Here is a 1,875-nt window from a genome sequence, read left to right on the forward strand (position 1 = left end):
TTTGTTCTGTGTGCCAGTATGGTATAAGAGACAGGCGATTTAAGTCACTGATTACATGTTGGTAAAATTCAGATTTACAGACTTTAGTTAACCCTCTGGTCACTTCAAGGTTGAAAGCCATTTAGCCATGCTTATTTAAAGTTAGCATGCCAACCTAAATATAATCAGTCCATGACATGGCGCCCATTTTTTCATAAAAAAAAAATGTATTCCAAAAAATGGTTCATACATAGTGACCTGAATACATATATTCTATGATGAGCATGTTTTAATTCCTGAATTAAATGTACTTTTTATATTTTTGGGGGGACATAAAATTCAAAATGTCATGGTGATGCAACTGTCCTATCAATGCATTCGATGCATTCGAAACCAACATTCATGCTAATAACTTGCCACCTGTGTTTTCACTGGAATTTTTAAAAATTCTTGTTTTTATAATGTAATATAAAATTATAACATGTGGCTTCTCGCACTGCAAAAGCTTGGTATAACGAGCTATGTATTCATAACAGTTGTGTTTGAGTAGAATATAGCATAATATCTTAAGAATACAGCTGTGAAACAAAATCAGCGGTTTGGCCAGATGTGTCAGAGCGAGTGTGAGGCTCGGTGTGGTGGGAATTAGTGAGCTGTGGGAAGACAGGAACTGATTCTGTCATGGCTTGTGTATTATCACGCCCCCTCTACTCCGCTGCCCTTTGTACCCTCTAACATGGTGTGTACCAGTGTTGTAATGTGAGAAAATAAATGGGCCAGGGTTACAAATGCTCCAGACTTTATGCTGGGCTACACTTCCACACCATTCCAGTCATGGGTGGGCTGTAAATATGCTCACCATCTGATATGCTACCAGACATTTACTGTATTTTCATTGGCTGCATTTTGGATAAGGAATTCATAGCCAACTGGATCCCTGAGTTTAACTCGGTGTGCTGCTTGTCAACATCAAAAAAGTGCCCAAAAAATTTAATATGCCTGCTCTCTGACAACAACTGCCATTAATGACTCTCAGTATTATTCGACAAATTCCCAAAAATAATACTTAAATATGGTAATGAAGTACAATGGCGTTTGGGTTGTGACAAAGTCTTGTTTAAAGCTAAATGGAAGTAACTTTATCTTTATTCTCTCTGTTCTCACAAGTTTTAATGAAGTGTTAGTGCTGTTCCCGGTCTCATTCACTGCTGTAGCACCTCTCAGCGTCTAAGAGAGCAGAAGTACTCTGATTTTCAATTGACCCTTTTCATACGGACTTCGCCATTCGTATTTTCAGCAGGTGCCAGGTTTGGAATACGACTACTGAGGTTTGAGAGTGAGGCCTGGTCCCGGGTTTCTGATGGTGTGAAGCTAATTTGCGAGACTGCTAAATGTCTTCGTGTTTGTCAGGGATGAATGCAGCTGTGTGCAAGGGTTTGTGGAGATCTTTGATATGCTGCTGGCAGCCACGTCCAGGTTCAGAGAACTGAAGTTACAGAGAGAGGAATATGCGTGTCTCAAAGCCATGATCCTGCTCAACTCCAGTGAGTGTTCTTCTCATTAAAAGTTTTATGAAATGTGCATGTATTTTTACTGCTTGTAATTACTAAAACAAATGTATTTTTATCAGAAACAACGAATATGTATGTTTGTTGACTTTCCCCATAGAACAGACAAATCACAGTGGATTTCAGTCTAATGGTTATTTCTCCTAGACAGCAAAGAGATGAAACAGAATGTATTTACAATACAATCTTAAAAACAACATTCTTCATTTACACTCTCTTTACATTCTCTCTTGTACACACTGCTTTTTTTTAGTTTTTGCTCTTCACATTTTTTTCACGTAACCCATGATGCCATACTGTGGCTAGTAAATTTGAGGATTCAGTAATA

The 1,875-nt window shown here is 38.2% G+C and overlaps 1 protein-coding gene across 1 annotated transcript in view; it reads left to right on the forward strand.

The window, feature by feature from the left end:
* The window catches only part of LOC107577359 (estrogen receptor beta-1-like), a gene marked incomplete at its 3' end in the record, with an annotated part of 9,959 nt that overhangs the window by 4,367 nt on the left and 3,717 nt on the right, over nt 1-1,875 (forward strand). Inside the window, exon 5 of the mRNA XM_016263442.1 lies at nt 1,359-1,542. Coding sequence (XP_016118928.1) covers nt 1,359-1,542 — 184 coding nt within the window. The remainder of the gene's footprint in view (nt 1-1,358; nt 1,543-1,875) is intronic.

The sequence above is a fragment of the Sinocyclocheilus grahami genome, unplaced genomic scaffold (assembly GCF_001515645.1).
Source record: "Sinocyclocheilus grahami isolate Dianchi unplaced genomic scaffold, SAMN03320097.WGS_v1.1 scaffold5839.1, whole genome shotgun sequence".
Classification (NCBI taxonomy): Eukaryota; Metazoa; Chordata; class Actinopteri; order Cypriniformes; family Cyprinidae; genus Sinocyclocheilus; species Sinocyclocheilus grahami.